The 21,045-nt window shown below is 41.9% G+C and overlaps 1 protein-coding gene and 1 long non-coding RNA gene across 5 annotated transcripts in view; one reads left to right on the top strand and one right to left on the bottom strand.

Annotated features, from left to right (window-relative positions):
* Window positions 1-21,045, top strand: part of LOC135205747 (uncharacterized) — a 114,440-nt gene that overhangs the window by 72,573 nt on the left and 20,822 nt on the right. The window lies entirely within an intron of this gene.
* LOC135205744 (zinc finger and BTB domain-containing protein 17-like) overlaps window positions 7,842-21,045 on the bottom strand; it is a 292,065-nt gene continuing 278,861 nt past the window's right edge. Inside the window, exon 6 of one of the 2 annotated variants that reach the window (XM_064236851.1) lies at window positions 7,842-8,171. In XM_064236851.1, coding sequence (XP_064092921.1) covers window positions 7,857-8,171 — 315 coding nt within the window. In that variant the 3' untranslated portion in view covers window positions 7,842-7,856. Of the gene's footprint in view, window positions 8,172-16,793; window positions 17,523-21,045 lie in introns of those variants that run through there. The other variant, XM_064236855.1, reaches the window with a different exon arrangement.

The following is a 21,045-nucleotide window of genomic DNA, read 5'->3' as shown; positions in this document are numbered from 1 at the left end:
TATATAATACTTCATGTAACGGCTAATTTACAATGGTACAAAAATTATGTCAAAGTGACGAAACAATTTCTGAGATGTGTCACAGATACTTTTTAGTGCGGCAAGAAAGAAATTCGCGCTTGCGCGCCTGCGTATCGATTGTAAACAAAACAACACCTTGATCCGTGAACTCCCAGCATCCCCCAAGGCGCGTGATTCAAGAGTTTTTGGCTGATAGGCCTAAAAGTATTTTTCCGCGAATTTTTAAAAAAACTGTCGACGTAAAATACGTCCAGTCGGCACCCGAGAGACAAAAAATGTCGACGTAAAATACGTCCAGTCGGCGTTTAAGGGTTAATAATCCTTGTACTGAAGGTGAGATTTTGAATGAGGAAGAAGTCTCTTCCTCTTTGAGGAAGTTAGAGAAGAACAGAGTTAGGAAAGCTTCGTCTAGAAACTCCATACTAACGAGCTAGTTGAGGAGGCTTTAGAACCTAACCCTAATGTAGTTGTTGCAACCTCTCCGCCATTTTCAGCCCCTTCTCCCTTCTTCGAACCTGCGGATTCGTCTTCGAGATGACTGGCATCCAGTTTGGCTTGAACTGTCGTCTTCGGTACTCTGTTCACATTGAAGCTTTCCTTCGGGGAAGACTTCTCCTTCACTTCCTGACTAGAGAACGAAGGCGGTCGATCTCCAATCCTTATTCTCATTCCTCGTAGGGAAAAGAATGTTGGATGGAGGTAGTTGTACAGAAACCTACAAATATATAACCTTTGCGACATGATTCTGTTATGCAGTTGAATTGTCCGGGGTGTAGACGCATACCGTAGTTAGCTCTACGGATGGCGACCGAGACGTCTAGTATCCTAATTGAACTGCAACTCAGGGCTCCCCGCAACCTCCCAGGAGTTACCAGTTTCGATTTTAGATATTTATGGTATTGTCACGACAACACCAACTCAGCTTTTGTATTTACCGAAATCCGTTTCGCTTAAATATAATTGCTCGAGTGCATTTTTATGCTCGATGGTTCTAGCCGAACGCATTCCTTCGTAGAATGGACTAGCTGGCAACTCAGGATGATGAGTCGGCAAGAGCTAACGTTGTATGAGTTTGCTGTCACTGCGATAGCAGCTCAGTACCAGCTGGCTCTCCGGGGTGCGTAGTTGGTTACGTCTCTCTCTCCCTTGCAATGATTGACTGCCAAACCGTATCTCTGCCCAACAATCACGGACTTAGGTCTCTGATTAACGGGGATTCTCGCATACATGAATGACCATCTACTGCTGTGACACCCGGTTTCATCGCCTTCGACATTGCGAGAATTTTTCTACAGAGATATCTCTTGGACTCTTTCTTTTTTCTGTTTACCACACTGTAACAGAAGTCTGTACTAATCTACCGATGCATCGCACTACGATAATGCGGAATGTTTTTTCTTCAGACATCGGAGTTTGTCTTAAAAAAAGAGAAATATATCTCGTATTCGTAGGTGTGCAATTGTTCATTGTTCACCCCAAATTAACAGATGTATCGGAAGACATCGCCTATTTCCCAGCCTGACAGCTCTGCTTCCAAATGTTCAGCCCATGAGAAGCAGTTCTGCAGGCAGTACTTCCCGAGGTTTTCATTTCTGAAAAACGCCCGCTTTAAATAGCAACTACGACTTCTCATCGGACAGCAATGAAATAGCGGTTAGCGTTTTCAGTCATTGGTAAGCACGGGTTCAGAATCTTGAGAATCTTTCTCTCGATTCGGCTGTGAAGAAGTAGGTTGCATTCTCTGTCCTCCTTCGTCTTCTACGGCACAGTGTTGTTTCTCCTTAGCTGAGATTCAACTACTATGAGAATGTCTTGCCATCAGGAACCTCGGTCTCTAGAAGGCAATTAACTTTCGCCTGTTGGGCACATGCCTTAACAGAATCGTCACCTCGCTGTCCGGCATCGGTGACAAACAAATATACGTTTTTTATAGTCTTTCGGCATAACCCTTCACAGGCGAAGGTCATGTGACTTGCTCGGATACTTGGACAACTTACCTCGATACCGAATGCAGTCAGTCGGCAGCTGTCAGAGCTCTCGGGTCAGTTACGAACTACGGTGTAGACTTAGTTCGAGTGTACCAAGAATTTTGCTGCGGACACCTTCCCGATCCTAGAAGGGGTAAAAGAGGAGCGGAGTTGGTGGTTTTCCCCACTCAGAATGAACAAGGACTTGTCTCTTCTAAAGCCGAACCCGCGCCTAGTGTTGTTCTCAGACGCGTCAGAGTTGGGACATGAAAGACGCGTCAGAGTCGGGACACGAAAGCCGAGATTCGCAGGAGGGAATTGCAGTTGCTTGCAATGGAAGGTAAGAGTGCTGTGGGAAGTTTTTTGTGCAGTGTTCCCAGTTTAGTGGAGGGGGCGTCTGATCGGCTCCGCAACGCTCCCAGGCCCAGTGGAGGAGGAATGTCGAAAACCGTAAGTAGGTTGTGGAGAATCCCCATCGGTCAGGCGTCCCTTCGGAAGGCTCTGTTGTCTCGACCCAGACTGCCATGGATCGCCACAGAAAAGGCATCCTGAGGAAGTGCTTTTCTTCCGATTCGGCTTCTTCTCCAAGGCGCGAGACGCTTCTCTCCTCACAGGCGCGCCTCTCCTAGCAGACGCTCGGCGCCAGCCAGGTGCTCAGCTCCAACCAGACATGCGGCGCCAGCCAGGCGCTCGTCTCTCATCAGGCGCTTTTCTCCTTGCAGGCGCGATTCGCCTGAGGAGTTGCCTTTTTGACAGGAAGATTGCCTTCCCCCGAAGGAGATCAGGAGAAGTCCACTAAGCGGTTCCTAGTGGACCTCCAGGAGCAACTTTCTACGTTGATGGGCATTCTGGTTAAGGACCCTCCTTGCAAGAAGGACATCACGCTCCCGATCAAGAGCTCTGAGCTCCCCCCTCGCAAGAGACTTGCCTCTCAGGACAGGAGCCCTTCACCGAGAAGTTCCAGGCGCCTCTCCCCTGTTAGGCGCTCTTCTCCAGTTAGCCGCTCTCTTCTACCAGGCGCTCTTCTCACAGCAGGCGCCTCTCACCTGGCAGGCGCGATTCTCCTGACAGGCGCTCTACTCCTGGTAGACGCCCCTCTCCTCACAAGTGCTCTTCGCATGATAGACGCGCCTCTCCTCGCAGGCGCTCCTCTCTTAGCAGATGCTCTTCTCCAGCCAGGCTCTCGTCTCCCAGCAGGCGCTTCTCACCTCGCAGGCGCTTTTTCTCCTGGCAGGCGCTCTTCAAGCAGGTGCCTTACTCCTGGTAGGCGCCCTTCTTCAGAGAAACGCCTCTACTGTGGTCAGGACTGCGCTGCCGGGTGGGGACCTTCGGGTCCTACCTGGCGTAAGCCCAGTCATTGAGGAGGGATCCTGCCCCATCCTCGATTTCTACGGGAATCGAGAGGACCACCAACCGATGATCGTCTGACGAATTCAGTGGGGGTTTCACCGAGTGCTTAAGATTCTGCGGAATTTCTAGCACTCGCAGTGTTTGAGTTTTTTACAATCTCTTAACACTTAAGCAAAACCACGGTCCAAAGTGAGCTAGACGAGAATCCCCGATAATTATTACCTCGATAATCGGGAACCCCGCCAAATGCTCGAATTCCTGGAATGGGTTCTGTCATGTAAGTGGGTTGGCCCCCATTGACAAGATCCTAAAGGTTCTGTCATGTAAGTGGGTAAGCCCCCATTGACAAGATCCAAAAAGGTTCTGTCATGTAAGTGGGTAAGCCCCATTGACAAGATCCAAAAAGCTTCTGTCATGTAAGTGGGTTAGCCCCCATTGACAGTCTAGCGTTTGGAAGAAGACTGCTACTGAAAGAGAATATCTCACAGTAAGCGACCAATCCTGGAATAGATGGGGAGCAACACTAGGGGCGAAAGAAGTGTCCGACACCTGGAAGGGGGACCAGGTGAACTGGCACATCAACAAGAAGGAGTTGAATGTAGTCTTTGTGGCCCTGAGGAGTTTCGAACAGAAGTCAGAGGCTCGGTGGTCCAGGTCAACTCGGACAACACCACGGCTCTGGCATATATAAGAAAACAGGGAGGGACTCATTCCGTCTCCCTGTACGAAACAGCAAGAGACCTGTTGCTGTGGACAGAGGAGAGAGAATTACGCTTCTCACCAGATTTGTTCAGGGAGAGAAGAATGTAAGGGCGGACCTGCTGAGCAGGAGGGATCAAGTCCTCCCCACAGAATGGACCCTCCATCAAGACGTTCGCCAGATGTTGTGGAGCCTTTGGGGCAGACCACACATAGACCTTTTTGCCACAAATTGGAACAAGAGACTGGACAACTTTTGCTCCTCCTTTTCGGATCCGAGGGCAATAGCGGGAGACGCACTCCTTCTAGGCTGGACAGGGATAGGCGGCTACGCGTTCCCCCCATTCAAGATTTTGGGGGAAGTATTGAGAAAGTTTGTCTCCTCAACAGGAACGAAACTAACTCTGGTCGCTCCCTTTTGGCCCGGTCAGGAATGGTTCACAGAGGTACTGGAATGGACAGTGGACTTCCCCAGATCTCTTCCACTCAGGAGAGATCTGCTCAGACATCCCCACTTAGACAGGTTTCACAGAAACCTCCCCGCTCTCTGCCTGACTGCCTTCAGACTATCGAGAGACTTGTCAGAGCGAGAGGCTTTTCGCGCAAAGCTGCTAGCGCGATCACCAGAGCCCGCAGGTCATCAACCTTGCGAGTCTACCAGTCGAAGTGGGAAGTGTTTCGGAGATGGTGCAGGACGAAGATACTATCCTCATCCAATACCTCTGTGACCATAATTGCTGACTTCCTTCTCTTTTTAAGAGAAGAATGCAGCTTAGCTGTTTCTACGATTAAAAGTTATCGTAGCTTGCTATCCGCGGTGTTCAGGAACAGGGACCTGAGTATCGCGGAGGATAAGGATCTGCATGATCTTATTAGATTTTTTGAGACAACTAAGAAGTACTCTAGACCGCCTAGTTGGAACTTAAATGTGGTTCTCGAGTTCCTAGTATTGGACAAGTTCGAACCTCCTTAACAGGCGTCCTTCAGGGACCTGACTAGAAAGTCGCTGTTTCTCATAGCGCTGGCGACTGCTAAAAGAGTTAGCGAGCTAAAGGCTCTGGATGCTAGAGTAGGGTTTAAAGGAGAGTCGGCAATCTGCTCTTTTAAACCTTTGTTCTTAGCGAAGAATGAGAATCCCTCTAAACCCTGGCCTAGAAGTTTTGAGGTCAAAGGGCTCTCACCCTTAGTGGGAAGAGAGATAGAGAGATTCCTGTGCTCTGTCAGGACCCTTAAGTTCTATCTAGAAAGGAAAAAGAAGCTTAAGGGCACCCTAGAGAGTCTTTGGTGTTCTGTCAGAGATCCTAGAAGGCCCTTTTCTAAGAACGCTCTGGTGTTCTTTATGAGGAGCGTCATAACAGAGGCTCATACGACGTGCAATGATGAACAGTTTAAACTCCTTAGAGTTAAAGCACATGAAGTAAGCGCCATTGCGACATCTCTGGCATTTCAGAAGAATATGTCGCTGAATGGTATTGTAGCCTCTACATACTGGAGATGGAACTCAGTGTTTGCTTCTCACTACTTGAGGGACGTGAGAGTGACTTACGATAAGTGCTTCTCTTTGGGGCCCTACGTATCTGCAGATTCAGTGCTGAGACTAATCCTTGTTAGTTTAGTTTATTTTTATTTTTAATATGGTGTTGTGTTTTTATGGTTGTTTGGAAGAGGGTTAATTGGTAACCCCTTTCAATTGTTATTTCTAACACAGGTTAGAAGATGGTCAGGTGGTCGGGATTGGTTTTGTGCTCCTTGATAGTGCCAGAGGCAAAGGTTTTGTCATGTAAGTGGGTTAGCCCCCATTGACAAAATCCTAATAAGGTTCTGTCATGTAAGTGGGTAAGCCCCCATTGACAAGATCCAGAAGAGCTCTCAGTCATAGGTCACTACCTCGCTGAAGCTCTTGAGGCAAAGCAGACTCATAGACAGTATCCTTGAAGTCTTCTGCCCAATCAGGTAAGAACCAAGGTCTTTGACCTACAACATGTGTTGTTTCCTGTTTTTTATTTTTATTATTTAGCTGTCTCTTACCCTCCACCAAGGGTGCCTATCAGCTAAGTATATATCTGCCGGGGAAGTTGCATGTACAAAAATAATATTGTTATGATACAATAAAGTTTTGTACATACTTACCCGGCAGATAGTATATACGATTAATGGCCCGCCCAGCCTCCCCTCAGGAGACAGGTGGAAGAGAAAATCTTATTAGAAAACAGGAATGGTTCCTAGTCCCGCCACCCAGCGGCGGGAGGGTAGATCACCTGACCTACCTGTAGCGTGTGCCGCGAAATTTGAATTTCTGTCGGGGACGTCGGAGACTATAGCTAAGTATATATCTGCCGGGTAAGTAAGTACAAAACTTTATTGTATCATAACAATATCATATCTCAGTTTTACATTAAATGTAAGACAGAAGTGTACATTATATGAATAGGAAGATATATTGTAGTTAGCAACCAGCATATTAGAAGTAAGTTCAGTGATCATCTAGAGGTAAATTCACTTAAAACCCATGCAAACAATAACTACTAAGCCTAGTGTATGTACTACTATAAGGAATCTGTCATTCCTCAGTCTGCTCAAAACTTTGCAATCTTAAAAACCTTGAAAGACAAAAGTGTACATCCAGTAAATAGGTACTGATTAAATATTGTAGAAAGTATTCATTTAATAACTACAATACCCTCTCTGGTGAAATACCTCCTTTACATGTACTATCATTCTAGATGAAGTGCTATGTACTATTTGGTAACTTGAGTGGAGGCTCTTGAGTTGATAAAAGATCACTTCTGGTCATGCCATGTGAATATATTCAGGATGGTTTTGGCTTCTCAACAAGGAGCAAATTTATTTGTAGTTACAGGAAGTGAGATTATCCAAGAGGATAACAAAAGTTCTTGAAAACCTAGAGGCTCATTCTGTTAACATTTTAATTTGCCAATTAGTAACTTGCCAATACCCAGGCTTATCATATAAGAATTTTTATACGACATTTTTATACGTAAAAATGTTGTGTTGCTTGTTTCTTGTACAAGCAGCACAGCGCGCTTAGTTTTCAAGATTAAGAGTTCATTTTTGGCTCCTTTTTTTGTCATTGGCTGAAGTTTAGTATGCAGGAGAAGGTGATTTTGGTTTCAGTGATGCATGTGTTCATTAAAGTTAACCTTTCAGTGAGATTTGTTCATTTTAAGAATTTGCAACTGAACACAGAGCTTTGAGGTTTAGAGTTTGGGCATGCAAGATTCCTAGGTCCTTATTCCAACCCAGAGATTCTTGTGAAAAATAGACCAAAATGCTGTAGAAGGGACACATGACCATCAAGGTTCTTGGGAAGTTTTCAGAACTAGACCTATAAATGTTGGCTCTCTCGATATTATTTTTTAATACTTCAAGAAGTGCTTTTGTTTTTATTAATTTTTGAGGTATGGTAACTAGCCAATTTGCAGATATGTCTTATTATATAAAGACATGGAAAACCCAGACTTTCATGTAGAATAAATATCTTTATTTTAATTTGTCATTACAGTGTACGAAGTATGGACTTCTTACTGAGCTTCATTGCCCGTTTTTTTTTATAGCATTATCTCTTTCATTTTGTAATTTCATTATTCTTATAAATATGAATTTTTCTTGAATGTCATGAAAAACATTATCTAATTTCCTGTTATTTCTGTATTTACATTTTTTGTCCATGGCAAAATTAGAACAATGAACAGAGAATTCTTAAAATGCTGTTGATCAGTTTAGTGCATAGATAACTTTTTTGGTCAGGGGAAATGTAAGATAACATTTCTTAATTGCATTCATGATGATGGTCAAAGATCAGTTTGCATCATTGACATGTTTAAGCATATGACATTGCAAAGAATACTTATGAGTAGCTCTGTATGGACACTTAGAACAAGCGAAGGGTTTTTCACCTGTATGTGTTCGAATGTGGGTTTTCAGATTCCCCTTTTGAGTAAAGGCTGCAGGGCAGAATTGACACTTGTAAGGCTTCTCTCCTGTGTGTATCAGTATGTGTTTCATCAAGTTTACCTTTATCCAGGAGGAGTAAGGACAGAAGGTGCATTTGTATGTTTCTTCTTTCTTCTCCCCTTCAGAACTTTTGGCACGGGCACTTGACCAAGGCATAACCTGCAAGTAAATCAACCAGTTAGTGTGAAGTACGACAAGTGTATGAGCATATATAATATTCTTAAGGTTGGGAAAAATCACCTTTTATTACAAAATTGATGTTCAAGTTCACAGTCTAACTTCTGGAAAATAAGTGAAGAAAAGCTAACTGTACATAAGTTTCTTTGCAGCACCCCTTCAGCCCCTAGCTGCAACCCCTTCCATTCCTTTTACTTTACCTCTGTTCATAATCTCAAGAGGTGTTTCATAGTGCATCTGTGAAGTCTTCCTACACCTTTAAAATCTATTTATTCTCAATTTCTATTTTGGTGCTGAATGACCTTATAGGCCTTTGGTCTAAATTTTATATTCATTCCATTCACAGTTGTAGACAGAGTGCTATGTGTATGTCTTATGGATAGGAATGATGCTACAGAAAACAACGTTCTTAAATTAGATAGCGAGATGAATTCTACTCTACACACTCTAGAAGAAGCTGTAATGATATTTGTTAGACTGTTTCTGTGTGGAGTATGAACTAGGTAATGATTTTCAGCATAAGAAATACATAAGAAGTACTTTTAATGAAGATCTGAAATACAGAGGTACCTAGATACTCAAATGGCTCCCAAATCAAACAGTTCGGTATTCAAACAGTAAAAAATTACCACTAATGAGTAAAAAATTACTTGTGGTCGATCATTTCACTTTGTGCTGGACCCAACAGACACTACAGGCTAGAACAGTTCACCACTTCACGAACCTTACTGGAATTTTTGCTTTTTCTTGGTGGTTTTAATGCATAAGAAAGTTAGAGATGAAAACAAACTAAAAATAAAAGTAAGAAAAGCAATATAGATTACAAAGAAAATCAGCAAGGTCTGAAAGTAGTATCCTAAATCTACAATCACTACAATATTGCAACAAAGAGGCTATCAAAAGAGATCATGTTACCAAAGGAAAAAAAGCTATTAGAAAACAAAAGGTTACAAACAGTTGAAGTTGAGAACTGGCTGCTAATACGTACTACTGTAGTGATAAATGAAAAACAGGTAGCCTGCAACAGTGCTGGTACTGGAGTACGTTATTGTGTTCAAAGCCATTCATGGGTAGTTTGGGGAATTTAAGAGAAGTGGCATACATACACCGTGTGCTAAGGCATGGAGAAGCTGCCAGTTCTGACAAAAGATGCTACAGATTAATACGTATGTTAAAAAGAAGACTGCATAGAGGCTGAGGGTTTTGTTCCTTAACAAGTCTTCAGATGTAATGATTCATGGTGGTTTTTAAAAAGAAAATGGTAAACAGAGCCCATATTACTCATGAGAAGCCACTGTCAGGGTGCAACCCACCGAAAGACAGACTTCCTCTTGATGTGCGGGATTGCAAGTTGGGATTTAAAACTGGAGATTTGCTTAGCTATGACAGTTGGATGAAAGAAAGATGACTGACATTTCCTTCTTATTATCTTTCACCAACTGCCAGTGGCCAAATAGTACATGTCAGTTACATTAAATAGGTTCTAATCTCTGTTGCTTTAGAAGTACTGCTGTTTTTGAGCAGTTAGGTGGAGAGCCCTAGACTTCAAGTTTTTAAATATAAAAGATAGTCGGAGTCTTGTCCTCGGAGGCGTCCGGCTCCTCCTCCTCCCCCTGTCCAGCAGCAGTCAAGGAGATCGTCGCCTGGTAGGCCGTCGAGGACCTCGAGTTCGGCTGGGCCTTCCCGTTTGACACAGCCTAAAGTCAGAAGATGAACACCCCTTTCGCTCTCGTTCCTTTAAGCCAAGAAGGGGCCTAAGGAGCACAGGTAAAGGGGGCTGTCGGTAGGTTAGGCCCCTCTCCCTCTCCTGCGCTATAGTTGGGGGGTTGCCTGGCTGCCATTCGACTTCTCTCCTCCTCTGTCGGACAAGCCGCAGCTCAGGAAGGCATATCCTCCAGATTCTCTGAAGTTCTTGACTTTTCAGGAGGAAGTGCAGAAAATGCTGGACAATGATGCGATAGAGGAAGTAGGGCGTCCGTCCCCAGGGGTTTATAGTCACATCTTCTTGGTGCCCAAGGCGTCAGGAGGATGGAGGCCTGTGATCGACTTATCCACCTTGAATCACTTCATCAGGAAGACACGGTTGAAGATGGAGTCCCCGGGCACGATGTTGGCAGCCGTGAGGGAAGGCAACTTCATGCTGTCAATAGACTTAAGGGACGCATACTTCCAAATCCCTGTTTATCCCACGTCCAGGAAGTTCCTTCACTTCTCTCTTGCGGACAAGATTTTCAAGTTCAAAGTCTTGTGCTTCGGGCTGATGACAGCCCCTCAAGTGTTCACAAGGCTCTTCTTTCTCGTGTCAAGTTTGGCCCATGCTCAGGGGATCCGTTTGCTGAGGTACCTCGATGATTGGTTAGTCTTGGCAGTTTCCAGAGAGAAGCTGCTGCAGGACAGGGATCGTCTACTTTGGTTCTGTCTGGACCTGGGCATATTAGGAAAAGTCGAACCTCGTACCCACTCAAAGGATTCTCTACTTGGGCATGGTCATTGATACGACAGTGGCAAAAGTTTTCCCGTCGGATCAGAGTTTGGAGAAGTTGCGGGCGGTAGCGCGCAACTTCCTGTCAGTGTCACATCAGTCAGCTCATCAGTGGCAGGTTCTTCTGGGAGTGTTGTCTTCCCTCCAGAAGCTGGTCCCTCATGGGCGTCTTCATCTTCAGTCTCTGCAATGGAGACAGAGAATTCTGGTCTCCGGCAGGGGACTCTCCCCTGTTTATGGTTCCTCTGTCTCTGGAAGTGAGAAGACCTTCATCGGTGGTTGGACGACCAGAATCTGTTGAAGGGTGTCCCTCTGCGTTCTCTTCCACCGAGACTTCCTTCTGTTCTCGGACGCCTCCCTCGCAGGTTGGGGCGCTCATTTAGGTGGCCTCATCGTTTGAGGCGTTTGGAGTTTGGAGGACAAGCAGCAACATATCAACGTCTTGGGAGTTGAAGGCAGCCTTCCTGGCTCTGAAGGAGTTTCGGGGGAAGGTAGAGGGTCATTCTGTTGTTCTCATGTCGGACAACACCACGTTGGTAGCCTATATGAACAAACAGGGAGGCCTGGTTTCATGTCAACTTTATGCCTTGACCATCGAGCTTCACCAGTGGGCGGTCAGCAATTCGGGGTAGAGCTCTCAGCCAGGTATCCCAGGGAAACGGAATGTGGTCGCAGACAAACTCAGTCGCTGGGATCAGATCCTAGGCACAGAGTGGTCCCTTCATCAAGTGTTGGCAAACAAGCTTTTCCAGATTTGGGGGAGACCCATGCTGGACCTTTTTGCGACATGCTTTAACAGGAAGCTGGAGGTGTTCTGTTCAGTGGTTCCAGATCCTTTAGCATTGGCAGAGAACGCATTCCAACATCCCTGGGACAACCTGGAGAGGTGTATGCCTTCCCTCTGTTTTGTTTGATTCGTGAGGTTCTGAACAGGCCGAGTTCACAGGGTCTGAGGATGCCTTGGTAACCCCTCTGTGGCCTCGGGCGGAATGGTTTCCAGATCTGCTGTCGTTGCTGTCAGAGGTTCCGAGGGAGATTCCCCCTTGGCGACATCTCCTGTGTCAGCCGCATGCGGAAAGATTCCACCAGTCAGTAGAATCCCTGTCTCTTCACAGTTGGAGGCTATCAAGTATCTCCTCCGAGCGAGAGGCTTTTCTCAGAGAACAGCTGGGCACATGTCCAGCAGTCTTAGAAAGTCGACTTCCGCATTTGACCAAGGCAAATGGGCGATCTACTGAGATTGGTGTTGTAAACAGGGTTTTCTCCGCTCGCGACCTCTATTCAGCGAATAGCAGACTTTTTAACCTTCCTCAGAGATGAGAAACATTTGTCCATTTCTGCTATTAATGGCTACAGGGTGGCCCCGAGTTTGGTGTTACGCCTTAAGGGTATCGACATCGCCTCTTCCTGGGAACTTTCCCTGCTAGTTAAGTGGTTTGAGCAGTTGAATACTAGAGAGCTCAAGCCTCCGACGTGGGAAGTTTCCTTGGTTCTTAAGAGCTTCACTAAGAGTCCATATGAGCACTTGCGTCGCTCATCTGACCGTAACCTGACGCTCAAGACAGTTTTCCTTCTGGCTTTGGCAACTTCCAAGAGGGAAAGAGGGAAGGAGAGCTCCACGGTCTGAGCTATGAGGTGAAGCACACCAGGGGTTGGGGGTCAATGTCCTTCGAATTTGTCCCGGAATTTGTGGCCAAGATCCAAAATCCCTCTGTGCATGATGACAGGTTCACTTCGTTTTCCATTCCATCACTGACTGACTTTGTGGGTGGTGATGCTCAAGAGATTTTGTTGTGCCCTGTCCGGGCCCTGCATTGCTATCTTAAAAGGACTCGGCACCTTAGACCAGGCTGCCGCAGACTTTTTGTTAGCACAGGCTGTAAAAAGAAAGAGGTGTCTAAGAATACTATCTCTTTGGATACGGGAAGCCATCAGACAGGCATACTTGACACTTGATTCTATCAGGCTAGAGCGCATGACGTTAGAGCTATTGGTCCCTCTCTGGCTTTCAAAAAGAACTTGGCTGTACATAGAGTGCTGAGCACTGGTACTTGGTTATGCCAGTCCACGTTCACCTCCTTTTATCTTAAGGATGTTGCCCATAGATCTGTGGACACGTTTTCCCTGGGTCCTGTGGTGGCTACCCAACAGGTTGTGTAACTCATGGTTGCCCTTAACAGGGCACCTTTGTATCTTACCTAAGATGATTGTGTGGATGAGAGAATGAGGGAGTTGGCTGGTCTCCTTCTTTCTCTTATACCTTTTCTTCTTCCTTCGGGCAGTTTAAGGAATAGACACGTCATTCACTGGACTGGTTTGATATAGGTGAGTAAGGTAGTCATACTGATAGTGTGGTCGTGCAATATACAAATATCTTACCCGCTATTTGGTAGCATATGCTCCACTCCTTGGCAAGGAGGGGTTGGGAGTAATACAAACCCTGGTGTCTTGTTTTGTTATTGGACAGTCAGAGTTTCTCTTTGGTTCCCTATACAATGGTTATCTCATATATCATTGTACGTCACTCAGGGTCTGAGTCGTTAGATATCAATTAATCTAGCTTCTCAATGGGCTTCAGTCCCTCTCCATAAACCATTCCTTTTGAGAGCTGGACTGGTAGGTAGGCCCCCAGCCAATCTAGGATGTCTTATACCTCCCTCCAAGTATGAGTCTATCCTATTGTAAAGACTGAAGTTTGTTCACGTATGAACAAATGACAAATTTTCTAAGACAATTTGTATTTTTCATAGCTACAAACCTGAGGTCTTTACATTATACTCCCCACCTCTAGCTGCCCCTATATGTGTTACGACATCCTGAGTTGGGAAAGACAATCATAGGTGAATGGTCTTCGACCATCCTTCACCCGATCTGCGCATGCGTTGCCAGATATCATAAGATTCCTTGCTTTCATCTGTTTTTTTTTTTTTTTAACTGGATCCAGCTAGGCACTATAAATTATCGTATTGTTAAGACCTCAGGTTTGTAGCTATGAAAAATACAAATTGTCTTAGAAAATTTGTCATTTTTCATAGCTAACAAACCGAGGGTTTGTTAGCTATGAAAAATGACACCAGGATAATCATCTAGCGCCAACTGGAAACCAGTTAAAAACAATCAAAGATTGTAAAGCAAGGAATCTGTGGCATAGTCGTTCTTCAACCGCCTTGGATAGTTGTCTTTTGCTTTGCTTTCTTTTGCCTTAACCGTTTTTTTTTTTTTTTTTTTTTTTTTTTTTTTTTTTTTTTTTTTTTTTTTTTTTTTTTATCTAAGCCTGTGTTTTCTTTCACATTTACTTAGCCCAGAAGTTCCGTAGACATCAACGTTTTTAGACGTCTTTTTTTGTTTCCCGTGTTGATGGGACAGATGCAATTTGCAGTAGATGTGCCTTTTCCTCTGCTTTGTCATCGCTTATGTTATGAGTATGCTGGTCCATCTCCCAAGGGGATATTGCCCCTTCAGGGAGAGAGGGCCCAGCTACTTTTTGCTTTATTATTTTACTTTTGTTGTATTGAAGATATGAAAACATTTGTATTATGACAATGTTTTATGTATTCTTTGATATAAATGCATATTATCTTAAATTTGCTACTCTGCATTGTATCTAATGTAGAGGTTTGGCATTCTTTCCCTGCCATTGATTTACCTCTCTCTGGTAATCTTTTCTCCTTTGGGAAGCAAATCTATTGCTTCCTGTGTAGTTAAATAATGTCCTTCCTCTTTTCTTTACTTCTTGATTTCTTCAAGCCTAGGATAGATGAAGACATGTGCATCTTATTTAGGAGGGCAGAGTCAGGAAGAACTAGAAAATGCTGGTCTGATAGATTGGCAGCAATGTTGGCATGAATGTTCCTCAGCATACAGCAAGTGCAAGAGAATGTGTGAGATATAGAAATGAAATTACTCCTATGTGTGGGATTCAGAGCTCAGCTTATGAGCATTTTGCAAAGTTGCAGGAGGTGGACAACATGGATATTTTCAGAAGAGGTTAGTCATCCTCAGCTCAGCAGTTAAATAAGTTGTCATTGATAACTTAAGTAAACTTTTGAGTTGAAAAAGATTGGTGGGAATTTTTTAAATTAATTTCTCTAGACTAGGCATGGATAAAAATATAAATATACCATGGAATACATTTTATTTCTTGAACTGCCATTTGTACATAATGGAAGATTAACATGCAATTACATCTTAGCTGTACACACCAGGATTGATAGAGCATTTTAGAAAAAAAAACATTTGTGAAGAAGTTTTGAAAGGTTGATGTTCTGCTCTGTTATTCTTATGTAATATTACGTATAAAGCTTTTGGCATCTCACGAAGTAGCCTGAGGTTGACATTGAAAATATTACTCATCTATCCAACTTATTTTATTGTGGTGCCTTCTTCAGCTAAATATTTAGTGTTCAGTTAATTGAGGCTTCATGATAAGTTATTGTAAAAAACTTTGATTGTTAATCAGGGTAGTCTAGTTTTACAGAAACACCATGGAAGATACCCAGAATACAGTAGCTAGTATGTACTTGAGTCACAGATATCATATTAAACTTAAAACAATAAACAAAAATCATAAAACATAAAGGAGTAGTGGTTTATGGCAAGACCATAATCCCTTAGAGAATACTATCAACATGTACAGTTTACAGAAGGCATGCATGATTGCCATTTTGAATTGGAATACCTCCAGTAAGATAAAATATGTTTATTGTAATTTTTCACTTCATTTCACCAATGTAGTTTCTTTTTTACTTAGCAATTGGGTTACAGTACAACAAAAACCTAAATATGTACATACTATTAAAGTCAGAATGTTAATATGTTGCATTAGCCATGAGTGCTGTGGACTACTGCACTTTAAATTGCAACAGAGAAGCCTAATTATTAAATTAACAAAGGGGAAATTTTACTAGTACTCACTTTTGGAACCCAATTTATGAAAACAAACATGTTAGTCTGACTGAATGAAAGTCTTGAGTCAATCAGTTCCAGTTTTTTTAATCCCTTAGATATACTCTTGTAAATTGCCACTTCTTTTTTGTATCTTGTAAAATGCACCATAATTTTTAGATGGTGGATTTGTTGCTCCTCCAAAAAGAGATTGACACTGATATAAAAAGACTTGACAAGAAAGATATTTTTTTTCAATTCCATAAAAGGAAAACTTAATGTAAAAGAATATTAATGATACTAAATAGAGAATGGAATTTTTGGCAATTTCAGTAAATCTGCAACCACATTTTTTTTTATTAACCCATTCAAATTTCAGCCTCTCACAAGTTCATTTATTATTTTATATATACATATATGTATGCACATGTAGCACCCACTTTACAGTAATTCACTTCAAGCAGTTTTCTAGTTATTTCTTGTGATAGAATATTTGTTTTGGCTAGGCCTTCCCAGGACAAGCTGTGTCCGTATACATAAAAAGCTTAAATACTCTGTAAAGACAGCTGTACTAAAGTCCTTTAACATTTTAGCTTTAGAAGAAAGTTGGGTGAGATAGAATTGTTTTAAAAAGTAGCCAGTTAATATTTCAGTGAGTTATAGTCATGGGGCACCCTTTTTCATTGAGAATTGTTGTCAGAAATAAAACAGGTTTATGACATTGGGAAGGTAACAGGTATGGTGAAATACATTACGACAGTAATTAAAATGGTGAAATAGCACAAAATTTTTCTTGATTTCAATATCATTTTGTGGATTATTGCACTGGAGAATGCTAATTTAGTATGAATAGAAACAAAAATGGATTTTAAACAAGCAAGTGACTAAATGGTACTGTGTATCATGTCAAGGGACTGGCAGTTAAGAAATAAATCATTGAATTATTTTTGAATGGGGTTTTTGTGCCATCATTGGGACAACATAATCGGCTAAAATGAATGGGATTATTTATGATGTGGAATTTTATTCAGCAGTATTTATAAAGCTGGACAGTGCGAGTTCCCCAGAAACTGGAAAATAGTACAGGATAGAAAATGAAAACTAGACATTGGCATGTCTGACTGGAAGTCCAATAATCATGATAAGGTAAGATAATAGTAAACACACACACACACACACACACACACACACACACACACACACACACACACACACACACACACACACACACACACACACACAAAAGATAGAAGAAAACAAATGGGTGAATGCTATTTTATAAGATCCTTTTGGGATTGTGGCACTTTCCTTTGTACACTGAGAAGCATGTTGGTTACAAACCTGGAAAATTACATTTTAACAGCACTTACATTTTTTGTTCTTGAGGCAGTCTTTGATCATTATGTATTAAAATAATGGCTTTTTTTTATTCAAGTGAAGCACTATCTGTATAGCTTTACAAATCTCTCTCAAAGGTTTTTTCCCCAAATTTGAATAGTTTTCCTCAAATTTACAAAGTATTAAAGAGGGCACCAATTGTGAAAGGTGCTGCTCGCAAAACTGTTATCAGAACTGTAGTTCACTTATTCTTTCTGCCCATCATAATTGGAGTAATAAATCTACACACAACTAAATGCAGGAATAACTGTTGTAACATCTCTGAACCTGGAAATATGTTAAACTTTTTTATGCTTATGAGCCATGTGACTGTCCAAGTAATGCTTGCGTGCGCCACGGTAATTGCACTCGGGGCAGGCGAAGGGCTTCTCTCCTGTGTGCAGCTTTTCGTGGGCTTTCAGATTGAACTTTTCAGAGAAAGTCGAAGGGCAGCTGGGACACTGAAAGCGCTTCTCTCTCATCTGAGACACCCTAGCCAGATACTTGGATTGGTAGAGTCTCTCAAGTTCCTCGCTGCTGATTCTCCCTCCTGTGCCTCCAGTTCCAAGGGTGTGAGAGTTGTACCCAACCTGTGTGGGGGAATTATGCTCCATGAGAATGTGATTTATATTTCTACACATTTTGACTTTTAACTCTTAAAAGATTAATTTGTATGAATATTTGCCTATAGTATCAGATTATTCTGTATGAACATTTGCCTGTAGGTAGTATCAAATTTATTTTGTGTACTCTGTAATTTTAAGCTATCACAAGTACTTAGTAGTCATCTCCTTCTTCTAACTAATATTGCTCTGTAATTGTGACAGACTAAATGATTCTTCCATTTTAGTCTGTGTAACAGCCAAGTACATACCAGAAACACCCTCCCTCTGCTAATAGCTAAAATCTGTGGAGACTTAAAACCCCCCTAAAGAAAGGCCGAGTACATACTGCCTAATGTTAGTTCAAACACAAGAAAAACCCTAAAAAAAATTAGTCATGAAAATATGAAAATACAGTGATTTGTGAATATTTTGGTAAAAACAATGTAAACAGGCGAATTTTCTGTGAATAATGGGTAGATGTGGTCCATAGAGAAACCCACGAATAGGTGAGTCTACGAATCTTGGGAATGTAAATATGGGGGTTCCACTATACAGGCAGTCCCCAGTTATCGGTGGGGGTTCCGTTCCTGGGGGAGTGCCGATAAGCGAAAACCATCATTAACGGAAACTTGGCAATTTATAGGCACCGATAACCGGTTATCAGTGCCATTATGGTGCCTCTGTTAGGTATGTTATGTCACTGTAACTTTATTGTTGGCATCTTATGGCACTGATAATAGGAACTCGGCCTGTTATGGCGTCATAAATCACCAATTTTATGGCACCATAAAGTCAGATTGCTGTAAACCAGCGAATGCCTGTAATTAGTAATTTTTGAGATGACAGTATTTACAACAACAACAGAATGAAGTCTAGTATAATTAAATCAGTAAAGCATTATTGTTTTATATGATCTACTTCTAATATCTGTACCAGTTTTTTTTTTTTTTTTGAATTTGTAATTGTACAGCCATTGATGCTACTTGACTGGGTAGGATTTCATTTAGAAGTTTCTGAATGGCTGCTAAACTTGCTTAATATTTATTTATTCTTTGAATGTGCAAACTAATTTTTTCAATAACATAATGTTTCATATGAGTCAAATTTATCTTATACAATATAAAAAATATTATATAAAAAAGAAATAATTTTTATAACCAAATTGCAAGAAAAACTGACAAAACCTTAACAAACTTTTGTTCATTCAGCACTGATATTAGACAAAATATATACTGTCAGACGCATACTCAAATGCAAAAGTAATGGTAAAAATTTTTTGAAAATTATTAATAATATAATATAATATATTAATATGTAATATAATAATACTGTAGCTAAAATGTCCACCGATATCAACTAGGTGTGTTAGTTTTTTGTACTTACTAACAGGTGGGAAAGTAAATTGATCAGCACATCCTCTCACTTTATTACCTTTTATTATGTATCAATTGCAGTACGTACAGTATAGGTACACCAAAATTAAGCAGAAAGACTTGTGAAAATTTTTTTAAAAAATGCTAACCCTAATAGGTCTACTGTTATCTTTAGAGGTGTTTATGAGTAGCAAGTTTGTAAATGCTGACATTGAAAGCATTGCCAACATTATCACATCATACTTTGAGAGAAAAAAATATGGTAATAATAATAATAATAATCATAGGTTACAAATGATACCATGTAATACATAAAATATAGATCTTATTTTATAGACCCATAGGGCGAATAAGGAATTTATAGTACCCAGAAGTTATGGCTGAAAAGGCCATCTGCCCAGCCATGCTTCTAACTGTATATTTTGGTTTAGATAAAGTAATATCCAGTCCACTTAGCTATTTGGCTGTCAAGAGAGAAATTAATTTTATTTTGATTTTGTTTGTAATGATGCTGAATATAGTTCGGTACTTATAATCAAAATCAATCCATTTCAAGCATGAACAGCTGCCTGTCAAGTTTGTAACACTGATAATTCTGAAGTTTTGTCATGAGCATATGTGACTTTTTTATACTCGCAAATATAAAGGCAAAAGTTGCATTCACACCATAAATTTAAATTCCTCAAATACATAGTATAAATAACCATGAGCCACATTTTACACGCCTGTGTTACCATCCTGGAAGGTTTGTTCTTTTTCATCTCGCTCTAGAATGTATTTGGGCCAGTACCATTAGAGTGGAAATGTGACCCAGAGAGTTATTTAGATGGTCATCATACACATTTTTACACTTTAGCTATTATGGGAAAAGCGAACCTAAAAACCTTATGGTGATGATTATGAATGGAACCCCCGCTGATAACCGGGGATGCCTGTACTTGGATAAGTGACCTCCTAGGAACTTCAGAAGCTGTTGGCATTTAGGAGACCTCTTTCCCATCCATTATTCAAGTCTTGGGCTTATGACTCCCATTCTTTTACTACCTGATTTGTCAGGAGATCAACAGTGTATGACATTCTGTTTTCAAAGACCCTTAAGACAGTTAAGTGCCTGAGGGCTTTTTGTGATACCACTTGGGACTTCACCTCCAAACTAAGTGCCAACATCTTGTTTTTGGTTCCGACTCAGGCAAGGAGTGGTGTGTATGAGCTCCATTTCTTTGACTTTCTGTATGATGAAATGGATGTAGTACTTCTCAGCTGACATGGTGGAGAACAATACGTTCTGGTAGAGATTAATAAAGGCAGGGGCTTTGGTCTGCCCTTAACATTCAGGAAGATTCTGTCGGACAGGTATACTAAGGATGGGAGTGTGGTCACAACAGACCACATTTGCTTCCCTTTTCCCTCGTGTGGGGGGGGGGAGGTTTCTATGGTTTGGTTTGATTTGTATGGTACTTTTATGTTGCATGGAACCAGTGGTTATTCAGCAACGGCTTTACGTGACTTCCGAACCACGTCGAGAGTGAACTTCTATCACCAGAAATACACATCTCTCACTCCTTAATGGAATGGCTGAGAATTGAACCCGCGATCACCGAGGTGGGACACTAATACCATACCAACCACGTCGCTGAGTCGCTTAGGGGTTCTGTGGTGGCTGCTCAACAACACTTATGTAAATCACCCAGCTCTTGAGGGCAAGTAGCTTCTTGCCTAAGGTGTATGACTGCAAAGAGGTGGTGTGTGTGTGACTGGCCTCCTACCTTCTATTTTTATACCTGTCTTGAGGATGGTTAGCAAACTGTCACGTGCTGGATGGGCGTGCATGCAGGTGTTCTAGATGACTGAGTATGCTGTCTAGAATCTAGCTCTTTTGGATTAATATGTAGATGCAGTGCCTACCCTCTCTCTAGCAAGGGGAAAGAGGGACTGACAATGAATGACTTGTAGGTTATCTTCAGCTTTATTGTCCCTGACAATATGGATTCATCCAAGCCTATCTTTGAATAAGTGACGTTACTGTCCATTTACTATTTGAAGGCCCAGAAGTTTGGCAGTTGAACATCACACATATTCATCAGATCAGAGGCATGGGTCTTCTTCTTTTGATCTTACATGACCAGGAAAGAGGC

This window comes from Macrobrachium nipponense, chromosome 24, assembly GCF_015104395.2.
Source record: "Macrobrachium nipponense isolate FS-2020 chromosome 24, ASM1510439v2, whole genome shotgun sequence".
Taxonomy (NCBI): domain Eukaryota; kingdom Metazoa; phylum Arthropoda; class Malacostraca; order Decapoda; family Palaemonidae; genus Macrobrachium; species Macrobrachium nipponense.
This window is presented reverse-complemented; position numbering and strand designations above follow the sequence as displayed.